General features: G+C 32.0%; 2 protein-coding genes across 2 annotated transcripts in view; one reads left to right on the top strand and one right to left on the bottom strand.

Annotated features, from left to right (window-relative positions):
* The window catches only part of LOC143254148 (uncharacterized), a 420,077-nt gene that overhangs the window by 200,299 nt on the left and 191,805 nt on the right, over positions 1–27,973 (bottom strand). The window lies entirely within an intron of this gene.
* LOC143254154 (uncharacterized) overlaps positions 27,330–27,973 on the top strand; it is a 58,750-nt gene continuing 58,106 nt past the window's right edge. The window contains exon 1 of the mRNA XM_076508959.1: positions 27,330–27,510. Within this exon, the coding sequence (XP_076365074.1) occupies positions 27,489–27,510 (22 nt within the window). The 5' untranslated portion in view covers positions 27,330–27,488. The remainder of the gene's footprint in view (positions 27,511–27,973) is intronic.

Here is a 27,973-nt window from a genome sequence, read left to right as displayed (position 1 = left end):
TGTTATATCGAATGACTCGATAGATTTCTGATTAAATTTTGATCCTTTCTGGGTCATTAGATCAAAAGCTTGTGAATATATAAATACTGTTTGACCTTTAACAGTTTTGATGAATCTTATTAAATTGTACAATAATATGGTACATTGTTTTCCTTTATCGCAGGTAATCTGTAGCCATGGAGGAAATATGGAAGTGTTAACGTAAAGTAAAGCCAAAGACACTGTTCTACAACACTGTTTCAGTTCATTATTGAAAAGGAAACGCCGAAAATATGTCAATAGAAATATTGTATGTTGGGACTGGAATTGACCAAAATGGAGAAATTTATAAACTTAAGTTTTATTTAAATCATTGTTTTGAAACCATGATTTCATTTGATAAATAAATATGTCCTATCAAATATTGTCTGGAATATAGTGATATCTGGTGTGACTCAAACAGTATAAAAAAAACATTTTTCTATGTGCCTGTCAACAAATGAGATTTTGATTCAAGATTATGATAAAATCCCATCTAATAATGATTTTTGACTGTAGATGATGGTAAAGCACCAACAGTGAATTTAATTAGTGTTACCGCCACTTCTTTAATTTCTTAAAATAAAAATAATGGCAAGATACCATGGTATCTTATAAAATAACTGTATTATCAAAAAAAAGCTTCGACTGTCACCAATCCTGCTTAATTCCAATTAAATATTAAAATTGATCTGTTGATTTAACGTGAGTGTGTGGCCCAATAATTTGTGATTTAGATTATGAGATTAGTGAACAAAATAAAGAGGAGTTAATAAATAACTTGCTGCATGATCAAAAAACGAGAACGATTGCTGAAGTATTTGCAAATAACATAATAGCGAGACACGGTGTAACCCAGTACTTTCTGGATAGAGATGGTAACTTCGTTTCTACTTTAGAAAATTACATTGATCAATTGTTAAGTGTACAGAAAACTGAAGCAACTGCTTTCCATCCAGCTGCTACGGTATTACTAGAAATATTCATTAGAACTTTGCGAGATATAATCTCTCAATACTGTGAGAAAGATAATAAAACTTGGAAAGAGCTGGTTCATTTATTACAAAAGTGTTGAAAATGAGTCTACTCTGGAAAGTCCGTTTTTTCTATTACATGGTAGAGATGTACTGCTGCCAAAGCAAGAGATAATGACCATAAAAATATTTTATCATCATAAGGTTATGATTACAAGACTGAGCTTTTACAGAGACTGCAGTTAGCCTTTAAGATAATTAAAAAATATCTAATACAACATGCTCAAGATAGAGAGAAACAAACAAATAAAAAGACGAAACTAATGAAATAAAATTAACATATAAATTATTGTTGAGAGAGGAAACACCAAGAAATAAGTAAAACTGTGGAAAGACACTTTCAGAGAACTTAAACAAACAAGTTCAATCTATTTTGAGAATACAAAAATGTGTAAAAAAGGAAAACAGTTGGTACTTGTTAATAGATAAAAGAAACTGAAGAAAGGAAACCCTATCTTTAGGAATATATGAATGATGAAAACCAGACAACTAACAAAAAAGAAAATATTAAAGTCCAATCTTATTATTCGAATAAATTAGATTTATCTTATAACGATGAAGAGATAAGTAAAGCCTAGACAGAAAATTAAGAGTTAGAAGACGCTAATACCACATTAGTATCGAGGACAAGTAACAGGGTCTGTGTATCAAGAACATCTATGACGACGTAAGATGATACTGTTACCCATGATTATAACCTTAGATCACGTGGTCGTGCACCAACTCAACCAGAAGTAATCCTTACCCCTACTAAAAACGAGTGAAATTTTGTTTCCAAGTAGTTGTACATAGACCCACAAATGACATTAACAGAGTTAATGTTAGCTCTATTGATGAAGCACTTGGTGTGCTAAAAGCTTTTAACGATATATTAAGCAGTAGTCGTAGCTGTAATTAGACTTAAGTTAAGAATGTAGGACGTGGATAAACAATATTGAATATTTTGTATATATATATGTGTGTGTCTGAGAGGTTATCGGACATTTCTCTTTATATGTTTTAGTTGTAGAAATATCTGTCGCTTTACTATTTTTCATTATCCTTTTGATGAATGGAAACCTGGCGGCAAAGAACGTATTTTACCAATGAGAAATAAGACGCGTATGATTTTTATTGAAGAAGAAATCTTATATTACATGAGAGATGTGAATAATTTTCGAATTTATACAGTATGTTTGATTGATAGTTTGATTACAAGAAGAAGTAATATTGTTCGACAAATCTTTTGATGTAAGTTGTCGTGATAATTTCGATGACGGTGGTTCGGAAAATATTACGTCATTTCATATGACAAATCAGGTAATAGCAATCTGATGTCCAGTAAGGATGATACAAGGAGGAACTAAGAACTATGATACCTTATTTAGAGTATATCTTGTTAACATTTGAAAATTTGTTATTAGAATTAAAGTATATTAAAGATAGCATCACGATTTCCGATCGGATTCCATGAAAACGTGGTTAAATAGACGCAGGTGAAAATGCTTTCAAATTTTTGTTCGCATAAGTAAATACAAACGATTTACGTCAATTAAACAATAAAATCGAACGACAAAGACAGGTCTAAATATAAATAGTTAATTTAACGTATCACTGTAATGAACTAATTAAACCAGTCTCATCAATTAAATGACCAGAAATTCTCCTAAGTCTTAGTAAACATTAGAAAATTTTGAAACGTACCAATATCAGACAGTCTGAACCTCATTGAGCAGGACCAGAATAGAATTCAGAATAACTAACAAAAATTATTATTTACCGTTGGAAATTGTAAAACTGAGTTATCTTCGATAAAACAAGTATTATATATGTAGCTGAAGACAGAAAGTTAGTTCATACTTTATACGTCGAAATATATTACAAAAAATGTTAGCTGAAATTGATAGGAAGTTACTTCCGTACTTACAATATATGAAACCTACAAATAGTGAATAGATTTATATGTATTACACATGAACTTCTGTAATGACACCTGTAGTAAAGGACACAATCCAGAGTTGGCGGTGAGTGGTGATGACTAGCTGTTTTCTGACTATTTTACACTGCGAAATTAAGAACCGCTACCTCAGATAACTCTCGACTAGTTTTGCGCGAAAATTCAAACCAAATCAAACCAACCATTGTTATATGACGGTACTAGATAGTTTTGTATGCCTCACATTCACAAGTTTCTTGACCTTTATAATAACACTCTCTTCAACTTGAATTGCTTAGACAATTTTGTTCGTCTGAAGTATGGTATGAAGATATGTTTCAGTTAAAAACTATTGCTAAATGAATGTAAAAAAATTACCTTACTTTATATACATATAATTTACTTAATGCGACCTGTGATTGACATGAAAGACGCTTAAAGTGGCTTAATTAAAGTTAATGTTGTCAAGTTCATAAGACACGTATATAATAAAACGTTTGAGGAATTATATAGCTGTATTTATATCAACGTATCTATGTTAGTTTAATGTTGAAGGTTTGGTTTGTTTTGAATTTCGCGCAAAGCTACACAAGGGCTATCTGCGCTAGCCGTTTCTAATTTAGCAGTATGAGACAAGAGGGAAGGCAACTAGCCATCATCACTCTATGCCAACTTTTGGGCTACTCTTATACCAACGCATAGTGGGATTAACCATCACGTTCTAACGACCCCAGGGTCGAAAGAGAGGGTATGTTTGGTGTGACGGGGATTCAAACCCTAGACTCTCATATTACAAGTTGAGCGCCCTAACCACGTGGCCATGCCAGGCTGATCTACTTTGATTTAAATTATTAAAAAACAAGACATCGTGAAGTACAAACAATAAATATTTTATTAAACACGTAGACATGGCGTGACCTGATGGAAATGTAGCGTTCGACTATTACATAATGTGCTTGTCTCGGATCCCAAACACGGCTATCGAACATGTTCACCTTTTCAGCACGTGTGAGCGTTATAACATTATGGTCAATTCCGCTATTGTTTCGTAAAAGAATAGCCCAAGAGTTGGTGATGGGTGGTGTTGACCAGCTGCCTTCCCTCTAGTCTTACACTGCTAAATTAGGGACGACTAGCACAGATAGCCCTCGAGTAGCTTTGTGCGAAATTCCAAAAACCAACAAACAAACATTTTCCCTTTTTTTTACTGCATTCAGTTTTTTTTCCAAAAATAAAAGTATTGAAATACTCAAATGGAATTATTATCTACTTCAAATTCTTTTCGGTTTGTTCAATTTTTAAACATGGTTTTAACGAATTCGATTACCACACAATAATATTTAAGTAATTTTACGTTTCGTTTTTTTCTCTCATTATGTAGCAATTCACTGGATGCTTATGTTTAAGTGTTGCTAGAAACATTTAAAAACAATCTTTATTGATGTTACTTTAGACACGAAGTTTTCAGCATCTCGTTTGCGTTTAAGGGTCAAATACTTTTATACGTTTAGAAAATGTCAAGGGCGTAGTGTACTAGGAAGTTCTGAATAGAAGTCTCTGTGTGATAACTGATATCTAACTAAAAAACTTTTTTGAATTTCGATTTCGTTCAAAATAACATGTTGGCACTGAGTAAAACCTTTACTTTTAATTTCGTGAAATGTGAAGACTCAGTCATATTTAACAGACTTAGTTAAGCCTAACACGCAAAGTTGTAGGTGTGACTTTAAAGTAATATCGTTCATTATACGATACTCTCATATGGTTCATTTCAAAACATCCCTGCCACAAGTTATTAGACAGGCCTGTTGGTTTAGTAATAGTATATGCATATTCTAATAAAATTATTGCAATGTCCGAAAAAACTAAATCTGTCATACTTAAAACTTGACGTCAGAACATATATCACACTTAGGTTTCTTACACTTCGTTGTAAAAGTTGAGTTTCATTTTTTTCAGAGATATCTTCTTATGATAATATAAAAACGACTTCCTATCAAACGGAGAACATACAAAGTATAGAATATTAGGCCTTTTCTCAGCGGAATCACAAATCCCACCCCTAATTACCAATTAAAATTTATATAATGTTCCATGATACTGAACATTTCGAAACCTGTTGAACAAATATCCCAAGTAGACCCTTCTGTGTTTGTGTACATAACTTGAAACAACCAACTGAACTGTCCTGAACAGTACAGCAACACTATCCAGTTAGGGTTCATGTCAACAGGAACAAAACATTTTTGTGAATGAATACATGTTGACTTACATATTTATGTTTCGTTTGCTGTCCCTGTTTAATGACATCATTAGTTTATAACGGGTAGTGTGTGTGTTTGTGTTTTTTTATAGCAAAGACATATCGGGTTATTTGCTGAGTCCACCAAGGGGAATCGAACCTCCGATATTAGCGTTGTAACTCCGTAGACTTACCGCTTTATCAGCGAAGGTCAAAGTAAAGCGAGTATAGCGTCAGTAAATATGAGGTAGAACCGCTCGTTCTTCAGACGAGTGCTATAGAACCAAGTTAATGGTAACGAATTTTCTTTGAACAAACCAAATTATTATAATCGTCTCGTCTTACAAACAGGAAGTTTCTTATACTCTTATCTCAGGGTCCAGGTGAGCATAATGATATTTTGTGAACATACGAAGAATCACGAAAATCTTTGTTTCAGGAACTTGAAAAATAACATACAATAATGAGACGAAAGAAGAACTTTATGAAGATATTTTTGTTTTACCTACGGTTTTGTTTTTAATAAAAAACTAACGAAAAATATTCCAAAAAATAACAACGTAGAGGTTCAAAGCAAGCTTTATCTAAAACCACACATGAGTACAATCCATTAATAAAAGGTAAAAGAATGTATGTCATGAACTAATTAAAGAAGTTTATTAAATAACGAATAGTTATAAGTTTGTTTGTTTTTGAATTTCGCGCAAAGCTACATGAGGGCTATATGCGCTACCCGTCCATAATTTAGCAATGTAAAAAGGCAGATAGTTATCACCACCCACTGTCAACTCTTGGACTACTCTTTTAAGAACGAATAGTGGGATTGACCGTCACATTATAATGCCCACATGGGTGAAAGGGCGAGCATGTTTGGTGCGACTGGTGTTTAGTCATGAAAATACGAAAAAATATATATTTCGTAAAACTGGATATGTTTCGTCTTCACCTTTTCAACATTCTTAAATTTAATAACAATATCAAAGGTACCTCGGATTAATGTTTTGTAGACCCCAATCTACTGCCTGGTACGTTTTTTTTCATTACCACGATAATTAAATTGGGCTTTTCAGTGAATTTTTTTTTTTTGTTTCGTGAAATATATCGCCCTCTAGTGGCACAGAGACATATCTGCGGACTTACAAAACTAGAAACCGGCTTTCGATACACGTGGTGAGCAAAGCACAGATAGCCCTTTGCGTAGCTTTGTGTTTAACATTAAACAATCGTGATATATATCCACCACAATGAACATAAGTAAATGTCGTTTGTAATGAATTTATAACATAAGTATCGAAACTTTCATAAGGACAAATTATTTCCGCGGTTACATTGAATACGACGTACGATGTAACATAAACCTTTGTTGTCAAAATAACTAACATTGTTACGTAAAACTGAATGTACAAGAGCCTCTTAAACGTACATAAAAAGCTAATAAAAGAAATGCAGCTTAACAACAGTCAAATAATCATTCAAATTTTGTTTTGACGTAAAGTTTGTTGATACTGATAGTAAACATTCTCTACAGTTGTTGGGATGGTGTATCCTTTAGAAATAGAGTTAAAACTTGTTTTAATTTCGTTTGTTTGTGAATTTCGTGAAAAGCTACACGGTTTTCTACGTTAGCTATCCCTAATTTAGCAGTATAAGACTAGAAGGAAGACAGCTTGTCATCACCACCCAACCTTAGTCCTGGGCTACTCTTTTAACAACGAATAATGAGATTGCACGTCACATTATAACGTCCACATAGCTGAAAGAGCGACCATATTTCTTGTGACGGGGATTCGAACTTGCGACCCTCAGATTAGGAGTCGAGCTCTCTACGCAAGTGGCAGATAAAGAGTAACACGAAAACAAAGATGAAATATGAAGTTTTGAATTTGAATTTGTATGTTCCTCGAAATTAGATTATAATGCTCTAGTAATCTACAAAAAAATCTAAGAGCCATATCGTATCTTCATAGGCCTCCACAGCTGCTAAATCGTTTTTCGGAGGAACCATCCACCCCCTCAACTCGTCCCAAATGAAATTTTGTACATTGTCCCAGGATGTTGAACGAAACAGAATAAAAGGTATTTTTCGAATGGTTCTTTTTTTTTTTTCAGAAATATCTTTCATTTACATAAATTATTCGTATTTGTTTAAGTTTTACTTCATAATTAACTGAACCAGCGTATCAGAACCAAACTTTTGTCCCTCTATTTGAGGGTGCGTGTCCTTTTTTACAGCAAAGCCACATCAGGATATCTGTTGAGTCCACTGAAGAAAATCGAACCCATAATTTTAACGTTGTATATCCGCAGACGTACTGCTGTACCAGCGGGGACTCCTAAAACTTTTAACAGATTTAAAAAATCTTAAGAAATACAAGAATAAAATATGAAACTGTTTTCCTGCATCACAGTAAAACTGAAACCATGCAGGAAATATGGAAGTGCTAAAGTAAAGAACAGCTGTTTCAGTAATTTATTCAAAAGAAAACGATGAAAATAGGTCAATAAAATATTATATGTTGGGAATGGAATTGCCCAAAAAAATGTAGAAATCTATAAATTTAAGTTTAATTTTTTTTAATGTTTTGAAATTAGGATTTCAGTTAATAAATGGAAGTTTTCAATAATTTTTTTCAGAAATATAGTGCCATCTAGTGTGACTCAGACAATATCAAAGGAAATAAAAATGATTTATTTTACGTATGTGTCTGTTGACTAAAAATATTTTAATTTAAGATTATGGTAAAATCACATCGAATAATGATTTCTGACTCTAGATGGTAGTATCAAAAGCGAAGTTTAATTAGTCTGATGGTAAAGCATCAACTGTGAACTTTATTAGATTGATAGCTACTGCTTTCTTTTGTTAAAATGAATATAGGTCATAGTATTTAGTAAAAAACTGTATTATGAAAGAAAGCTTCTACTGTCGCAAATAGTAGTACTGTACTACTGTACTAGGTACTGTAGCTGTACCTAGGATAAAAAACGACATTAATAGAGTTAATGTCAGCTTTAGTGACGAAACTAGTGGTGCACTACGAGCTTTTAACAATATATAAAGTTAAATGTACAGCTGTAATTACAATTACGTAGACAATACAGGATATATATAGACATTACTGTATGAGTTATATAAATATGTGTCTGTGATTATAGATTTATATGTTTTAGCAGTTGACAAAACTGCAGTTTTACAACGGTAATTATTATATAGATGAGTGTAAACATGGCGGTAAAGAATGTGAGTATTGTACCACTAGAGAGTAAGACGGTCATGATTTTTATTGAAGAAGAAAATTTTATATTATTGTGAAATAAGTGGATAATTGCTGAAAATACACCGTTTCCCCAGTACATTCGATTAATAGTTTGATTACGAGAAGAACTAATATTGTTCGAGAAATCGTTTTACGTGAGTCGTCATGTTAGTTTCGATGACAGTGTCAATTTCATGTTACAAATTCCGGAACAGCTATCTTATGTTCAGTAATGATATTAGAGGAAATATTAATTAAAAATTATAATACCTAAGATGAATAATATCCTGTTAAGATAGAATATTTGTTATTAGATTTAAAGAATATTAAAGATAACTTTCCGATTTCCGATCGAACTCCAAAACGTGGTTTAATAGACGCTGGTGGAAATATTTTCAAATTTTTGGAACCACAGATAATTTACGTGAATTAAAGAAGAAAACAGAACATTAAAAAGAAGTATCTATAGAAATGTTTAATTTAATATGTGATTATAATGAATTAATTAAACCAGACACTTGAATTACATTAGAAGGAAATTAAAAATGTATCATTAAGCCCTCGTAAACATTACTACCACTTTGATACCCACCTAAATAAGACTATCTGAGCGTCAAAAAGCAAAAAGTAAAATGTTAGTTTTCAATTCTAGAATTCAGAATTTATTAATTATTATTATTATGCCTCTCGATTACGTGAAGGAACATAGTGTCGCAATCGCTTGCGGATTCATTAACAGGCTGGTTTTTTAAGTGAGTAGATTGTTAGCACACTGCACATTCCCCAACAAGGAGGAGAAACCTTAGCCGTCCCTAATTTTGCAGTGTAAGACTAGAGGGAAGGCAGCTAGTTATCACCACCCACTGCTAACTCTTGGGCTACTGTTTTACCAAAGCCTAGTGGGATTGACCGTCACATTATAACGCCTTCACGGCTGAAAGGGAGAGCATGTTTAGCGCAACTGGGATGCGAACCCACGACCCTCGAATTACGAGTCGCACGTCTTAACACGCTCGGCCATGCCAGGCCAGAATTCAGAATAATTATCAACAATTATCATTTAAAGTTGAAAATAGTGTGAGTGAGTTATCTACGTTAGTACAAGTATTGTAAATAGCTGGAGAGAGAAAGTTGAGTTCATGGTTTATTCGTACAAGTGAATTACATAAACTGCAGATGAAATTATTGTACATCAATTGACGTAAAGACAGCCGCAGTAAAGGATTCACAATGAGTGTTCATAAAGATACCTTTGAAAGCAACAGATAGAAAATTCAAATTATTTAGGATTTTATACTTAAACCATTCGTTAGCTCTAACTGTGGAAATGACAGAGAAAGTTATGCTGAAATATATACAAGGTTCCATAGTTTATGTGATCCTGAACTATGCAAAAATAGAATAATTTTATATTTGCAAATTTGACACCAGGAACTTGATTATTTTATCTGTAAAAAATGAACTTATCTTTTCAATAGTATGCCCTAAATGAAATATAAATCGGTTTCGGTTATCGAACTGACGTAATTAAATTAAAGAATAGTGGATATCTTAGATTGTCTAAAACTTGTTCTAAAATCCAATGAATTACTTTATTCTATAGCTTAAGAAGTAAAACTAAATATACAGGAAATCTGTAAATATAAGAATTTCCCTACGTGCAAGAACTATTGACTATAAAAGAGTTACCGCTAATTCACAATATAAATATTGATTCACATCTTAAAGGCCTGTCAAACATATAAGATGAAATCCGAAACTTGCCCCGTTCGAGAGCTGGGTAAAGCTTCAACTAATTTGAACAACATGTAGACCACGTGAAAGCTAAACCAATAATGAATATAGAACAACAATAATTCTATAAAACATGTTGAGAAAGTTTCCGCTACTCGTTTAGCGTTTAGTCTGAAATAAGTTGACGTTATCGAGGTTTGTAAAGGGATTGTGGAAACTATGGACACTGTATTAATGAGTGGAACTAGGAAGAAACTGTAACATCTTGACACCACTACAGTATGGAATAAAGTTACGAAGGATTGATTACTGAGAAACTTAAAACAACCTCCAATATAAACAGCTGGCTTGTTGATTAAATATCGATAACAAGAATGTGAGTACAGATACAAGAAAAATCTCAGGGTCGAATATTTGGCCATGTATTAATATTTCTTCTAGAATATTTTTTTTCGAAGTGTTAACATTCGAAATATATTCTATACAAACTAACCTTAACAAGCATTTCGTTCTGTATCGAAACGGGTTCATGAAACACCAACAAAAAACAGACAGACAGATATTTACTACTTTATTCAGTTTATTGTTCTCTCTTTTCTATTACCGAAAAAATCAAACTAAATTTCAAAATAAAGTTTTTTTTAACATTAAATTTATAGTAATTTCAATTATATATTGTTCCTTCACTAAAAACCTAAAATTTGTTAATTGAATAAAGTTCACATTTCAGAATACCATTTCTATCGGTGATAATTCAGATCCTAAGACGTTGTGAAAATAAAAACATATATAAAGTGTTATTTAAGTTGAGATAACACCTCATATTGTGGATGTTGTTAAAAGTAAGTTATTTAATTAACGTTAATGACTTTTAAAGGATTGGGAAAGTTCATTCGTGATGACGAGAAACTTAATTGAAGTGGAAATGTATCTCAAGACGTTTGGTTTGGATATTGAAACTTTTATTAAGATAAAGAAGAGAACAACGTTTCCACCTTATTGGGTCATCTTCATGTTTATAAAGAGTAAGAGACTTTCTCTTTGTTAATCTGAAGACGTTTATGTTTTAAGACATCTATTAATTATTTGATAACTGTTGTAATTGGTTTCAATATGCACTACAAATTAATCTATATGTTTAATTTGTTTATTTATCTAATTCTCGTTAAATATTCATATAAACCACGTATATATATATATCACTGTAATCTAATGTAACAAATAATATATCACATACTCTATTACACTTATGAATCTCCTCTTCTTATAGCTACTTGTAAAGTAGAAGTTAAAATGTTTTATTCTTACCCTTTAATAAAACTGAAGATTACTTGTACTGCACAAACACAGTTATCCTCTCTATTCTCCTAGCGACTTATCGATGACTTTTGTGACTTAAATCGCTAATATCAAGGGCAGGTTATTTACAATAAATAAAATTCAGATAGCGCTGTTGCTTTCCATTAAATAAACAAGGTGACCTAAGGCCCTTATGCTTCTAATTTTAATCCCAATACGTTTTTAATGGGTATAAATTTTAGCTTTTAAATATTACACATTATTTAGAAAATCAATTAACTATCAGAAAGCAGCAAATTCTTTAAATATTTAACACTTTTAGAAAATTATAGATAACACAGCAGCTCCTTCCAAAAAAATAACAAACCAGTGACGATATGACGTGATAGTTATTAAAAGACCAGACTATGCATTCTTATATCATGTGAGATAATATTCACATTAATAAAAAATACAGGATTGTGTCCTTACTCTTAACCTTAAACAATTTATCAGTGGAAATGACAGAGGAAGATATGTTGAAATGTGTAGAATGTCCACTTAGAGCATGTGACTCCAAACGATGTAAAAATAGCATAATCATCACTGAACCATCTTCATTTTACAAAATTAATCTTATGACATATTCTTTATATTACGGCAAACCATATGTACAAATATTATTCTCAATTAGCTTTATTAATCAGTAGATATAATATAATTCTCTGATCACCATTGGTTCATTAAATCAGAATTTCGTAAATATAATAAAACCGTTTGAGTTTTGATGAATCTTATCAAATTCCCAATAAATTGTCACACTGTATTTCCATATCACAGTAAAACTGTAACCATGCAAGAATTATGAAAGTGTTAACGTAAACTAAAGCCAATGTGCTCCTTCTTCTACTCTGTTTTTGTTAATTGGTGAAAAGGAAACGACGAAAATAGGTCAATAGAAATGTTTTACGTTTGGACTGGAATTGCCAAATATGGAGAAATCTATAAATTTAAGTTTTATACTTTTAATGTTCTGGAATATAGTGACATCTAGTGTGATTCAAACAGTATAAAAGGGATAGCAGAAAAGACTGTTTTTGTCTTTGTGGTTGTCCACTAAGTTGATTTTAATCTAAGACTGTAATAAAATCTCTTCTAATAATGAGTTCTGAATGTAGATGGCAGTAAAACATCAATAGTGAATTTAATTAGCTTTTCTGTTTGTTTCTTTTGGAATTTCGCACAAAGCTACGCGAGGGCTTACTATGCTAACCGTCCCTAATTTAGCAGTGTAAGACTAGAGGGAAGGCACTTAATCATCACCACCCGAAGCCAACTCTTGGGCTACTGTTTTACCAACGAAAAGTGGGATTGTGCGACACATTATAACGCCCGAACGGCTGGTAGGGCGAGCATATTTGGCGCGAGTCGGGCGCGAACCCGCAGATTACAAAGCACACGCCTTAACGCGCTAGGCCATGCCGGGCCCAGCTTTTCTGCCACTGCTTTCATTTGTTAAAATAAAAATAGGTTGGTAGATCACTTGGTATCTAATAAAAAACTGTATTATGAAAGAAAACTTCACCTGTCACCAATCCTACTTCACATTCCATAAACTCACTTAGAGAGTTGGTTAATTAAAGTTTAAAACAGATCTGTTATTGTAGTTTTCATTTCTGTTTGTCACATGTTTCGCCATATTAATAGGCCTCATAATTTAAGTTAGATACAAATTATTTTTGTATTAGAAACATATTTTCCATAATTCAGACACGCAGACCACAAAATTAATATTTATTTTCTTCTATCTCGTAGAAATTGTTTACAAATCGGAGAAAAGTACCTAATACTTGGTTCAATTTATTATTTCCTTTTATCACAAAGAATATTTTTTATCATTATGTTTCTAAAGAAAAATATAAACAAACTGAAGAAAATGGAAGAACATTTGTAACAAATAAATATATATCTTCATTCATCCAGAAATTTTCTGGAAATCTTCGTCTTATATTTTGAAAATTACATCTTGTGGTCTCTCTTTCATGTATCAACTTGGTATCTGGTTGACTCTGTGTAGCCATTGTTTATTTTTCCAGTGTTCATTACGTGCGTTATCGGCCCGTTGAGAGAAAAACGTGAAAACGTTTTATAACTTGACTGTCAACTCTAACGAGATTTTCGTAGGAACCGAATAAGCAACAGGACCAGATACATATGTTATGACTGGGTATAACACCTTTTAGATTTCTTTAAGAACAATCAATGTACAACTGCCACTCACATTGTTCATAGACTGCAGTTCATACTATTTGTATCAGTTAATTTACCAATATTGTTGTAATAAACCAGTAAATGTTTACATGAAAGAAAATGTGAAAGAAAAGAAATCCTTCCTCACCACGTAGTAGTAGTCAAGGTCACTAACAGAGAAACATTAGCTGCAGTAGTACAGCATAATGTGAGGAATAGGAAACACCAGACACCACAAAATAAAATAAATAGGGAAATATTTATCAGGAAATATGTAAGAAAACATAAAGAAGGTGCAATAACATTACTAACATTATATAGATATTATTTGTATGACAAATGACACTGATAGTACAAAGAAGATTAAACACATAACAGTATTAAATGACAATAAACCTATAGCACAGAGACTTTATAGAGTGGCAGCGATACACATGTTTGAGTGAAAACAGTGAGTGAAAGACATGCTTCAAGAAGGAATAACAGATGATAGTATCAGTCCGCATGCCTCACGGTTGTAAAAGTTCCTACGAAGGACACAAAGTTTAGGTTTTAAATTGGTGAATGTAGTTACAGTTAAATATATTTATCTGTTACGTAATATACGGGAAACTTTAGAAAGGTGAAGTAATTTTAAATACTTTTCATCTATTGATTTCAAAGTGGGTACTGGTAGGTATTAATAAAAGATAAAGCTAAAACTACTTTTGTCTTACCTTCAAGTAGATATCAGTTCAACAGAATGTCCTTTTGTTTATGTGATACTCTTTCAACATTCCAGAGGTTAATGAATATCGTATTATAACATCAACAATACTGAGAAAGTTTATGTTACTCCTATTACGTTATAGTGTTCGCCACGACCACAGATGAACACTTAGAAAGACTGAAACGATTATTTGATAGGTTACGAGAAGAAACTTCAAAGGTTAAATCAATCAAATGTCAGTTCTTGATAAAAGAAATGGAATATCTAGACGTTGTGAAACCTGGCATTAAAATGTAAGGAATCCGTGCATTGATAGGACTTTGTAGAAGATTTATTCTACATTTTAAGTTATTGGCAAAACCTAAAACTAAGCTAACTATGAAGGAAGCAGAAGTTATGGGAGCAGATAAAAGACAAGGAACATTCGAGAAATTACGAGACGTTGTATTAAATCACCCTTCTTAAGTTACCCAGATGTTAGTAAAGAAGTTATCAAAAAAGAAAAATGTTTGTGTCTAATCAAATTATTCGAATAAACTAGATTTATCTTATGATGATGAAGAGATAAGTGAAGCCAAGATAGAAACTAAAACTTAGAGAACGTTAATACAATATATTAGACTATGGAAATGTTGAGATAGATGATCCTACGCATAGAATGTCAAGTAACGTCAAGTCCCTTTACCCGAGGAGAGTAAATAAAGAACATCTATAACGAAGTAAGCTAATACTGTTATCTCTGAATATAACCTTAGAGCTCGTGGTTCTGTACTAACTCAACCAGAAGTAATCCTTACTAATTCCCTAAGTAGTTCCACATATACCTAAAAACGACGTTAATAGAGTTATTGTTCGCTCCAGTGAAGAAACACGTGGTGTGCAAGAATGTTTTAACAATGTTAAGACATATGTGTAGTTCTAAGTAAGATTAAGTAGACAGTATAGGATGCATATAAACATTATTAAATATGTTATATATATGTATGTGTGGGTTTTGAGACGTTTGTCTTCATATGTTTTACTTGATGACATATCTGCAGTTTTACTACAATCATTATCCTATGAGTGAATGGAAACCTGGCGGCACAGAAAGTAGTATTTTACCAGTAAAAATAAAACTTATCAGGAGATAAGTGGATAATTTTCGGAGATATACCATATTCACAGTATGTTTGATTAATAGTTTCATTACGAGAATGACTAATCGAGAAATATTTTGTCGTAATGTAGTCGTGTTAGTTTCGATGAAAGTGGTTCGGAAAATATGTCGTCATTTCATGTGACAAATCCTGGAACAGCAATCCTATATTTAATAAGGATCAAAGAGGAAGAATTAATTTAGAACTTTTCGACGTAAATTCGACGATATCTCATAAAGATAGAAGATTTGTTATGAGAATTAAAGGATATTAAGACAGCCTTTCTATTTCGGATCGGATTCCCCAAAATTTGTTTTAATAGACGCAGTTGGAAATATTCTGAAATTTTTATTTGAATCCGCTACCACAGACGATTTACGTAAATTAAGCAAGAAAATTGAACATCAAACACAAGTATTTATAGAAACGATTATCTGACTATAAAATATTAATTAAACCAGAAACTTGAATTACATGACCAGGAAATTAGAAGTGTCCTAAGCACTGGAAAACATTACTAATTCTTTGATACGTACCAAAATAAGATCTTCTACGCTTCAAAATACAGGAACTGAAAGGTTACATTACAATTCTAGAATTCAGAATCAGTATCTACTATTACCATTTACAGTTGGAAATAGTGGGACTGAGTTATCTAAGTCAGTACAAGTATTGTATGTAGCTACAGGTGGAAAATTAAGTTCATGATTTATACCTCCAAATACAAGTGTCACATGAAATTATTATACATAAACTGATGTAAAGAGTGTTTATAGAGATATCTTTGAAAGCAACAGATGGAAAAAATCTGAAATAAAATTACCTCCATACTTACAATCTGTGAAACCTATATTATGCATGGACTGATGTAAAGACAAAACAGTTTTTGTACCAACAGATGGCAGTATGATGTATAAATATTTCTTTTTATATTTAGATAATTTATTCTTAATGTTTGGTAAAAACTTTTATTAACATTCTTCAAAAAATGTTACATCTTTATTGACTTATCATTGCCTTTCAAATTTTTCAACTTTGTCATTACGAGTAATAAATTTCAGTGTCAAACATTTCACCATGTGGTAATATTTCTTCTGGACCGTTTCTTTTTCCAGTTGTAACTTCTTCGGTCTTGTCATGAAGTAGATTTGACTATAATATCAAAATACACAGAAATATCTATTACATTAAACGAAATTTTTTGATGATGTCAAAATATGTTTTTCCGTGAAATAGTAGAATGTGGTATTCAACTAATCTATCTCACCGATAACATTGTAAGATAGTTGAAACTATACAATTTGCATTAATTCCACCGTATTTTAGGGAAGGAAGATCATGGAGAAATAAATTCTAAGGTAGGTTTTAAGGAATGATTGTATCGATTGTATAAAATGATGATTCAGTAAAATGACTTTTTTACCAGTCGTGTGTAGTAAGGAAATGATTTTATATTGCCATATTTTTCACCATTTAACGTTTAAAGAATACATATTACGCTATTGAATTTATAGAATAATTTTATTTTTACAAAATTAATACACCAGGAACTTAAGTATCTTATATGTAAAAGATGAACTTATTGATACTATGCCCTAAATTAAATATAAATCGGTTGTATTATCGAACTGAGGTAATTAAATTAAAGAATAGTTGATATCTTAGATTGGCCAGATATCAGAATACCCGGGCAAGAACTATTGACCATAAAAAAGTTGCAGTTAATTGAGAATATAAATGTAGATTCAAGTCTGAAAAAAAATCTCTTGAACATAAAAGATGAAATCTGAAACTTGCCCTGTTTGAAAGCTGGGTAAAGTATCAAGGAATTTTAACATGTAAACCACGTGAGAACCACACAGAAAGAAGTAGCGTAGATACGTGAAAGTCGACTGATTTAGTAATGATAATATCATGTTTCTTGTGGTAATATTAGTAAGTAGTGTGTTACACACAACACGTGAAAGATTTTTTTCAATCACATTTTAGAAGTTACATGGAATGTGTAAGTTCAAAAATAATACCAGAACATTGCCAGTCAACAATAGAAGCTTGTTTTACTCATAGGCCACTGAAGTGGTTGAATTATGTGACAATAGCCCATCTGGTTTTAATGTAGAGCAATTTATAATAGCTTCATATTAATATTAAATTGGTAACTAACGGTCGTGATTAGCTGATAATAAAATAAGCATATTGATCAAAATTAATAGAATTAATAGTTATATATATATATATATATATATATATTTATGTTCGACCATAAAAAATGAAAATTTCGAGAACCGGTGAAGAAAGACAAGATTAATTTCCCACAGACGATAAAAAAAGAAGTTATGAATTATTAACACAAAACAGTTAATCAATGACAGATAAAAGAAAACCGACATCACGATAGTGTTATTCCAGAAGAAGACAACTTGAGCCAAGAAGTGTTAAGTATTATATCGAAGTACGTGTAAAACAGTGAAGTGCGCGAGTAATTACAACATTCCTTTCGGTAAAGACATTTCCAGTATGAGTTTTAAGATAAGACCAGGGAAGAACTAATAGTGGAAGTAAGAAGAATGAAGACGTGTCTTGATTGTCACAGATAGTGTCCAGTTTGACGTATTTAATAAACTTAATATAATATAAAGTATACCTATATTTATCACTTTTCTTTTGGTTTATTTTTCTCTCAAGTATTATATGGTTAAGTGTTATATTGGTAATGAATTCTATGTGTATAATTTGAAACATTCAATTACTATATCTATGAACAACTTTATAATGAATACCTGGTATATACACTGGTGGCCAAAATCTTCAGGCCAATGATCATAAAGAAAAAATAAACCTTTTCATTGTCAGACTCAACCACTTACTTGAGTAGAACATCGAAAGGTGAAAATAAGAAAAGGGAAAATAAAAATAAAAACGTTTTTAACATTTAATAGGGAAAATGTAAACAAAAAAAAATTTATCCTAAATACTAACTGGTCAAAAGTTTAAGACCATACTGAAATGAAGCGTTAATCGGTAAACACGTAACGAAATTTAGCTCAATTCATGGCACTCGTATTGAACGAAAATCTTCTTAGGTTGTGACAAAGATAAGACTGAAAAATTTCTTTTTAAAAAACTCTCTTTTTTTAGCCGTAATAGAATGAACTCAAAATTGGCGGTCAAACTCCTAGCTACACTTGTAACATTGATAATAATTCTAAAGAAAATATTTATTGATTAAGTAGCCTGGCCGCGTTGTTTGTTCTATTTGGGGCATATAAGTATAGCTACCAGTTTGGCCTACAATTTTGATTTCATTCCTTTAAGTTACACATTCAGTCTTTCTTTGGCCCCATATCACTTACACATCTAACCTGTCTCTGATTAGACTTTTTATGAATGCACATTAACAAATCACATCATATAAAGAATTTATAACATCACAATATATTATTCAGAACAGAGCTTTACAGATACGTTTCCTTCTCTAAACAGTGTTAATAGCTTATTTATAGTAACGCCATGGAATGTAGACTAACAGATTCTTGTCATTATTTCTATGAAACGACATAACTTTATCAAGCATCATCATTTTAGCTAAATGCTTAATATAACATCTCCTGATGCTAATCGTTCCTTGATTAGAATAATTTTCTAAAATATAGTATAATTGTACAGAAAAGTTGACCGAGAATAATTATTAACAACCGTCCACTGCTGTAATTCCTTTGAAAACTTGAGATAGAAACAGCTAATCTAGTTTGCTTGACGTAACAAATACTTTTGTATCTGTACGTCCTTTTATCATATGGGTTTGTTGCTTCAAATCAGCCGTCATTCATCCTAATGACGATAAACCAAAAACGGTCCACTTTTAATCGTAGGTGAGCTGAATATTAAAAATGAAAATCCGATAACTCACTTGACGTTTCACGCAGGCATATGCAGACATTTTCGTCACGTTAAAGCGATTTGAGCGAAATAACTTCGCATATGTGGCTTGTATTTATATCAAATTATTAACATTATTTACTGGTAAAGAATTCAACTGTTTATATACAGCGGTTTCCTGTATCTAGGCGTACTTCAACGGCATACAATATGACTGGATTTTAATTTCTCTACTGGGATAGATAGAACGTATCAGAAATTGTGTTCTATGATACAATCTCTCTGAATCTTCTTTAGCACGAAAAAATAAATTTATCTTTCCAACTTGTAACACAAAACGATATTATTCTAAAAACACGACTGTTTCAATCTTAAGACACCGATTAACAAAATAAATTTTTCTTTCGTGAGACAAACAAAAAACGTTTCGCTGACATTCTCACTGATATCTTAGATTTCAGAAACATTAAATGTTGTGATGGTCAGGTAGAAACATATTGAAACACTGTTTGTTAGAGTGAAATAAGTATGAATTAATGATTGTTTGTTTGTTTTGAATTTCGCCCAAAGTTACACGATGACTATCTGCACTACCCGTCCCTAATTTTGCCGTGTAAGACTGAAGGGATGAAATTAGTTATCACAACCCACCGCTAATTTTTAAGCTACTCATTTACCAACGAATGGTGTAACAGGCCGAAACGTCATAACACCCTTACAGTTGAAAGGGCGAGGTTTGGTGTGATGAGGATTCGAACATGTAACCCTCGGGTTATGAATGAATTAATGAATATTTTTATTATGGGAATGCATAACAATTTTTTAATATAAAGTTTGATTTTTCTTGTTATAAAAAACAAACGACACAAACAAACGTAACTATGTTTTATATATATTATGTAATTCGTTTAATTGTTTTTTACATTGCCATACGTCACTTACTTAACATTCCCGTCACACCAAACATGTTCGCCTTTTCAACTTGGGAACGTTACAATGTGACGGCCAATCCCACTATTTTTAAGTAAAAGTGTAGCCCAAGTGTAGGCGTTGGGTAGTGATGGCTAATTGTCTTTCCTCTAGTCTTAGCGCAAAATTAGGGATGGCTAACTCAGATTGTTCTCGTGTAGCTGAACGAAAATTCGAAACAAACCAAAACAGAACTTAACATTGTATTTACTTGGCTAAGATTACCAATGATTCGTTAATTGTCAAATATTGGTCAACAAACACGGGGGAAAATTCTTTCGTGATGTTTACTCAATCTTGAGTGAAACATATTTCAGATTATTAATATGTAATTCAAATAATGTGGTCCCAAAATCATTGAATGACAACAAGTCAAAATGTTACTTCATTGCAAACGACATATATTTTCAATAACAGAATCAACACTTAGAATTTTTGGGTATATATTTCTCTAAAAGCGGGTTTTCTCGACATCACTGATTAGAATTCTTACACTTCGTTGTAAAATTTGAGTTTGACATTTTTGTAACATATCTTCTTATGACACAAAAAACGACTTCCTATCAAATTAAGAACATACAAAGTATAGTATATTAGGACTTTTCGCCGAGGAACCAGTTATCCCACCTCCTAATCACCACTTATATTTTATATAATGTTCCAGGATGCTGAACGTTTCGATACCCGTGGAAGACATATCCCAAGAAGGCCCTTCTGCAGTTTTGTACATAAATATAAATAAACAACTGAACTGTCTTGTACAGTCCAGCACCAATATTCAGTTACGGTTCATGTAAACGGGAACAAAACATTTTTTGTGAATGAATATATGATGACTCACATATTTATGTTTAGTTTGCTACCTCTATTTAATTACGTTCTTGCAGTCTTAAAGGTGTTATAATGTGACGGTCAATCTCACTATTCGTTAGTAAAGGAGTATACCAAGAGGTATACTAGCTGCTTTCCCTCTGGTCTTACACTGCAAAATTAGGGACTGCTAGCACAGATAACCCTCGAGTAGCTTTGTGCGAAATTCAAAAACAAACAAACAAAATGTTCTTTGTTTTCTGTTACACAAAAATTAAACTAAATTCCAATGCAAAATTTATTTGTATCAAAATTCAGTTTACAGTAATTTCAATATATTTTTCTTTCACTATATTACCTACGGGTTGTTGATTGAACAAAGGAAAGATTTCACAACATCACTTCTACCGGCAATAATCCAGATTCTAAGAAGCTGTAAAAAGGAAAAAAAAAAATCTATAAAGTTTAATATAAGTTGAATTAAAAGCATAAAATTGTCGATGTTGTTTTAAGTAACGTATTTAATTAACTTTAATAATTTTCAAAGGATAACGAGAAACCCACTTGAAGCAAAAATTATCTCAAGACGTTTGGTACGGGTATTAAAACTTTCATTAAAATAAAGAAGACAACAACGTTTCCACCTGTGTAGGTCATATTCAGGTTAACAAAGAGCTGCAAACTTTCTCTTTGTTATCCTGAGGAAGTTGATCTTTGAAGACAACTATAAATTATTTTATTACAGTTGTAATTGGTTTCAATATGCACTATACGTTTATTTATACATATATATAGATAATTTTTGCTCATATAAGTTCAATTTCCATTAAACGTTATTATAACCGACATATAAATATATATATACACCAGTGGGATTTTTTGCAACAAATAATATATCACAGACGCTATTCTATTTATGAATCTCCTCTTATTTCCTTTCAGCTAATTGTGAAGTAGAAGTTAAAATGTTCCATTCCTACCCTTTAATAAAATCGAACATTACTTATGCTGCACAAACACAACTGTTCTCTTTCTTCCCCCAATGACTTATCAATGACTTTAGTAACTTAAATCGCTAATATCTGGTATACGTTCTATACGACAAACAAAGATCACATTGCCCACTTTGTTGCTTTGCATTAAATAAACAAAGTGACATAAGGCCCTTATGTTTTTCATTTCATACCTGATACGTTTCTTAATGTGTATAAATTTTAAACTCTTAGGCATTACACATTACCTGGAAAACCAACGACTTATATTTACCATTAGAAGGTGGCAAATTTTTTTTAAATATTCAAATATTTTAAAAACAATAAAGTTATCAAACCAGGTTCTTCCAAAAACTTAACATACCAATGACATTCTTTTATCCTGTGAGATAATGTTCATATTAATAAAAAATGCATTACATAAGTCACGAATTTTGAAAATGTTGGAGTAAACTTTGACCAATGCATAATTGGAAAGCATAATTTCAATCAGCGATCCTCAGATTCACGACCCGAGAGGTATGGCCTGGTGGTTAAATTGATTAACTTTTTTATTTAAAAACAGAAACTTTGAAACTCTTCTGTTTTTAAATGTTGATATTCTTACTTATTTATATTAACTTGAACATCGAAATTAAGTCAGTTGTTACGAATTACTCTCCACCAATACGATTTTATGCGCCCAAATGTAGATTGTCATTCATTCTTAGCTCACTATCCAATCTTATATCACTTCTTCTTTCTCCACCGAGATGTCTTTGTCTTGCTTTTCGTGTTTCTCTTGTTAACCCATCTATTAAGTTAGGGTCACTGTCAAAAACCAAGCCTACGTCTGGGTCTCTTTTAAACATATTCTTCTTGTATCTTTCATTTCCGTTACATATTCCGAAATCTGGTTTCTTATTAAAACCATTTTTCTTACAACGTCTGTTAAGAGCTATTTCCCACTATATATCCGTAACCACTATTACTATTGTGGATGTTTCGGGTTATTTTGTTACTTCCGTTTTCAGCGTAACTTCCACCAGTGTAGACCGTAATCACCAAAAGTAGAAAAAAATTCTGTAAAAAAAATAAAAAATAAATTTCATTTTTTATTATGCTAGGACCATTAAACAACCAATCTATTTGCTTCTATACAGCTGCACAAACTAGTACGATGTAAATTAGCTTATTCTATAACTTTTTCTCCATAAAGTTTTAATATTTTATTGCGAAATGTTCAAACATAGAACAGACTATGTATAAAATAAATGGCATTATTCATGTTTTGTCTAAATTGTTTAGCCTAATTTTTATTAATAACTGCAATAGAAATGACTGATTAATTTAGTGAATCTACTCAACGTAATGACGCCATCATAGTGAAGGCCACAGCTCTGAGTTACGAAACTTTTATGATCCAGATTACTATTCACTGATTTTACATCATACGAAAGTCGTACTTTGTAACTAGATTCTTTTCGAGATATATTGATAAACAAATTTAAATCACAAATCAAAGCTACAATCTTTATAGAAATGTTTTTAGTTTTTTTTCTGACACTGATGTAGTTTCAAAGTTGGATATGGTGTTGAATAAGCCTTATGGGGTTTATGTAATTTCGTCCAAAAATAAAATACACAGTCATTTGTTTCCCTGTGTTATAATCTCAATTATTTTATGCAAAAACGTTAACTTGTTTGTTTTTATTTTACACATTATTATTATTTATTTGTTTGTTACACTTCAAACGAGTTTAGGTTTGGTATCGTGACGTTAAGTGGTGCCAAACTTTTTAAATGAGTTAACTTAAGGCTATTTAGATAAAAATTTACAATTTTACTAAAATTATACGTTACACGGTATGTTCAATAATTACTTCTTAATGATTTATTGTTCTATGTTTTACAGTAGAGACAACTGAATATACGGAGACATCACCAGAGAGACCGATGTAGCTTTTCAATAACAAAAACACACAAACACAACTGAATATAAATATACTTTCTAAACGCGAATTTTTATTGTCAGGTACTTATTAAATAACATGTTTTTTTCATTGGTCTAGTATGTATGATTAACAATTCATGTTCTCATTAAATAAGTTTCTTTGTCTTTATTATTGTTTCAATCGAAAGCTGTAAACAGATCTGAAATCGATGTGAATATTGACTTTACTTTATCAGTTTGTCTCCGAGTAATTGGTACGTGCATCGTATGGAATGTTCTATTCTTCTTTTCAGGATAGTTACAATATATTTATTGATTATAATATCTGTAATATAATTAATTTATAATGTCTACAAGTTATGTTGTCTCGAATATATCGCTAGATGTCTTATCAAATTATGATCCTTATTGGTTCATTAGATCAGAAGCTAGCGACTTTAATAATACTGTTTGACTTTTAACAGTTTTGATGAATCTCATTAAATTGAACAACAACATGTCACACTGTTTTCCTAAATAGCATTAAAACTGTAACCATGCAGGAAATATGGAAATGTTACCGTAAATTAAAGTCCAAAACACTGTTATACAACACTGTTTCAGTTCATTATGAATAACCATTAACAAACCCGTCCACTCCTGTGATTATTTTGAAAACTTGATCTAGAAACAGCTAATCTTGTTCGCTTGGCCTAACAGATATTTTTGTATCATATGGGTTTCTTGTTCTAAATCAGCTGTCATTAATCCTAAGAACGGAAAGCTAATAACGGTCCACTTTTATTCTTAGGTGAAGCTGTATATTAAATATGTAAGACCGATATCTTACGTGACGTTTTACGTCAGGCATGTGAAACATTTTCGTCAAGTTTAAGCGCTTTTATTGGATTAACTTCGCATATGTAACTTATATTTAGATCAACATAGTTTCGTAATTACTGGTTAAAAATTAATTATATATAATTTTATTATATTATGGTAGCAAGGATAAGTGTAATATCGTTAAGATGTTTTTTATATTATTACATAATTCTTCTGTTGGTGTCTTGATTGTTTCTTCTATCTCTTCTTATTGATGTATAGTTACATATTTTGAATCTATTCTGAGGATAAATTTGTGTTACACTTATTATAAGAATATCAGGGTTAATATCTGTTATTAAGTCTTCCACTCGGTATATGTGATGTTATGTATTTTTTAACGATGTCTATGAATAGGTTGTTGCTATATTTTGATTGGGTCGGTTTTGTAAATTTTGTAATGAACTCTGTAACAATGTTTTTAATTATGTTTACCATTAGATTTGTTTCATCGTTGGTGTTTTCTTCACTGTAAGATTGTTATTTTCTTGGTTGAGAAATTTATATGCAAAAACGGCTCGTTTGGGCTGAGAAAACACTTTACATAGAAGAGCGAACAACGTTTCGACCTTCTTCGGTCATCGTCAGGTTCACAAAGAAAGAGGTAACTGTTACCTGACGATGACCGAAGAAGGTCGAAATGTTGCTCTTCATGTCTAGTTTTACTTTTTTCAATTAAACAAATTTCTCGTCATCACTGATTATGATTTTCTTGGTTGCTTGTTGTACCTCTGATTTTGTTAAGTTCTTGTAAATTGCTCACTGTTTTGGTTGAAGTTTGTTGTTTCTTTATTGGTGGTTTTGTTTGTGTAATGTTTTCTTTCAACATTTTTGCATATGTAAATGGACCTGTAGTTGTGTGTGTTTGTGGTTTTAGGTGTGTTATCTTGTGTTGGTTTTATTGTTTTTATATCATAAATGCGTTGTTTTATCTTTTTATTTGTCACATCCTTTATAATTTACTGTTTGTGTTTCCCCAGAGTTACAGCAGTTTGGTTCGCTTGATCTTTTTTACATGGAGATATATGGTGTTCACGGTTACATCCGCAACACCTCGGTGTTGCTAGACATGCCTCCGAAACGTGTTCATATCGTTGGCAATTATAACACTGTGTAATTTCTTATGCTGGTGTTTTTAGCTGTTCAACTTGGAATATTTGTTACCACAAAATGATACCATTGTTTATCAGTTACAAGATGTTTTAATGTTGTTCCATGTAAACTCTTTCTAAATTTGTTGGTTTTTTAGTGACCTTGGAGATAATTCTTTCTGCTTTAGTGTATGGTATATTTAGTTTATGTAATATTGCTCAATATCCTGTTTTGTTATGGACTGGTGCACCCTACAGATTACTATTGCCTTAGACTGTAGATTAGTTCCTGGTAGATATATATTCATGTTCCCAAGTGCGAAGGCGTCCTTGAGTTGATTTAATTAGATGATTTACGTCAGTAGCTCCTTGACCTCGGACAAGGACATCGCCCCAAGATAAAAACTTTACGTTAGCTGTTTCAACACGTGGTTTACATCTGCTAATTTCCGCTGCTTGTTGCAGTTGATTATATGTGCCAGGCACGCCTTCAATAATAGTTAAAAGGTTGGGTGTTTTGTTTTAAGTGGTGTGTTTTTTGGTTGTGTAGTTTCACTTTGTAATGAATTTCTACTTTTTATTTTAGACACTACTAGAGTAAACTCTTGGTTTTCATGTTTGTTCATCGCTTTGTTCTAGATTTTTTCTTCTTCATTAGTTTTTGCGTTATCAACATCCAAAGCTTTGTTTAAGTTTGTAACATCATTCGTATTATTTTTAGTGGAGGAAAGAACTATCTCTACCTCAGTATGAGAAGTTTCTTCTCCTTCAGGAAGGAGCTATCTCTACCACAGTATGAGAAGTTTCTTCTCCTTCAGGAAGGAACTATCTCTACCTCAGTATGAGAAGTTTCTTCTCCTTCAGGAAGGAACTATCTCTACCTCAGTATGAGAAGTTTCTTCTCCTTCAGGAAGGAACTATCTCTACCTCAGTATGAGAAGTTTCTTCTCCTTCAGGAAGGAACTATCTCTACCTCAGTATGAGAAGTTTCTTCTCCTTCATCTTCGTTTTCAGAATTTTCACTTGAATTACTTAACTATTTTTCTTTCTGGTTTTCGTTTTTCTCTTATATTCTTTTTATTGTTTTCTTTATCACATTCCAGAGATGTTAATTTTGCTTTTGCAACATTACAAAGTGCCAGAGTTTTTTTTGTAAATTCTAAATTAATTCTAGTTTTTGGCCACCAAGCGAAGTAGACTTCTTTGTTTGTTTTTCAGATCACTCGTTGTGGATGTTTCTTGGTTTTCCAGAGTCATCGTTGCATTTCACGCTCCAGTGGTCGGCATCGCTTTTTCCTTGGCGACCCGCACTTTCTTCGACCCAGTTGGATCCCTCTCTTTCTTGCTTTTCATTCAACTGGTGCTGTTTCTTACAGTATGGGTAATTATTTTTGTCCAAGTGAGTATAGTAATTTACCTTTGCCCAGATAAGTGAAGGTGGTTGTCGCAGGAAAGGTTTTTAAATTTTTCCTACACTATTCATATAAACTCAAAAGTTGGCAGAAAACTCGCCTATCTCTCAGCTCACACTCGCCAAAAGTCCCCGGCGTTCGACTCGTAAAGTTAGTGCTGCGGGTTCGAATCGTGGTCGCACCAAACATACTCGCTCTTTTATACGTGGGAGCGTTATAATGTAAAGGTCAATCCCACTATTCGTTGGTAAAAGAATAACCCAAGAGTTAGCGGAGCGTGGTGATACTTAGCTGCCTTCCCTCTTGTCTTACACTGCTATATTAGGGACAAGTAGGCGCAGATAGCCTTCGATTAGCTATGCGAGAAATTCAAAAACAAAAACAAAAACAAAACAAGCAGTTGAGATGTTAACTCTGATAGTTCCAGTAAGACATAACCAAAAACACATC

The sequence above is a fragment of the Tachypleus tridentatus genome, chromosome 6 (genome assembly GCF_004210375.1).
Source record: "Tachypleus tridentatus isolate NWPU-2018 chromosome 6, ASM421037v1, whole genome shotgun sequence".
NCBI classification, from domain to species: domain Eukaryota; kingdom Metazoa; phylum Arthropoda; class Merostomata; order Xiphosura; family Limulidae; genus Tachypleus; species Tachypleus tridentatus.
This window is presented reverse-complemented; position numbering and strand designations above follow the sequence as displayed.